This window comes from Sinocyclocheilus grahami, unplaced genomic scaffold (genome assembly GCF_001515645.1).
Source record: "Sinocyclocheilus grahami isolate Dianchi unplaced genomic scaffold, SAMN03320097.WGS_v1.1 scaffold4298.1, whole genome shotgun sequence".
Taxonomy (NCBI): domain Eukaryota; kingdom Metazoa; phylum Chordata; class Actinopteri; order Cypriniformes; family Cyprinidae; genus Sinocyclocheilus; species Sinocyclocheilus grahami.
The window spans coordinates 10,596-11,344 of NW_015509264.1; the positions used below are offsets into that span (position 1 = coordinate 10,596).

General features: G+C 42.3%; 1 protein-coding gene across 1 annotated transcript in view; it reads right to left on the minus strand.

Moving 5' to 3' along the window:
• Window positions 1-749, minus strand: part of LOC107576758 (ATP-binding cassette sub-family F member 1-like) — a gene marked incomplete at its 5' end in the record, with an annotated part of 3,079 nt that extends 2,330 nt beyond the window's left edge. The window contains 5 exon segments of the mRNA XM_016262891.1: window positions 28-88; window positions 90-162; window positions 252-423; window positions 509-621; window positions 713-749. Of these exon segments, the coding sequence (XP_016118377.1) occupies window positions 28-88; window positions 90-162; window positions 252-423; window positions 509-621; window positions 713-749 (456 nt within the window).

Sequence of the window (749 nt, forward strand, 5' to 3'; positions counted from 1 at the left end):
ATTTGAAAACCATTAGAGTTTTCTAACATTGTCTTGTGCCGTTGTAATTAACCTGCTAGTCATAATTTCTATAGACGTGTGACTTACTTCTGGAATCCATATCTATACCAAAGTCCACATTATTGAACAGAGGCTTCTGGCCTGCATAACCAAAGTCAACACCTGTGAGTGGAAGAGAGAATACACCAAACTGGTCGTCAGGTTTGATAAAAACAAGATGCTACAATGAGTGAAAGTCACAAAAGACTCACTGTGCAGGCCGAGAATAGGCGGTGAGAGCGGAGGAGGGTTCGGGAAGGTGAATTTGACGGTATATTCTCTCGGCCTCTTGAGGAGCTCTGTGGCCTCATGGCTCTCCTCCTCCTGACTTTTCTTCTTCCCCTTCTGCTGTTTCCTTGTCTGGGCATCTTTCGTCTGTTTCTCCTGAAAAAAGAACGACGGAGAATGATTGGCAGGGTGTGAGAAGACTAGAATCGTGAAGAACATGAGGAAAAAGTCAAGGACTTACAGCTTGTTTGGTGGACTTTCCACCAGCCTTCAGGTCTTTGAGCTTTTTCTCTTGTTTCTCATACTGCTTCAGGAGTTCTTTCTGTTTCTGTACGTACATCTTCTTAAACGTCACTAGGAGACATCAAGCAAATATAAACTACAGTAAAAGAATTAAACTTCTTTCTGTAGATTTAATTTGTTGCTGTTCAGAAACTAAACTCACGGTAGTTGCCCCTGTAGTAGTAGAGTTTCTGGTTGTC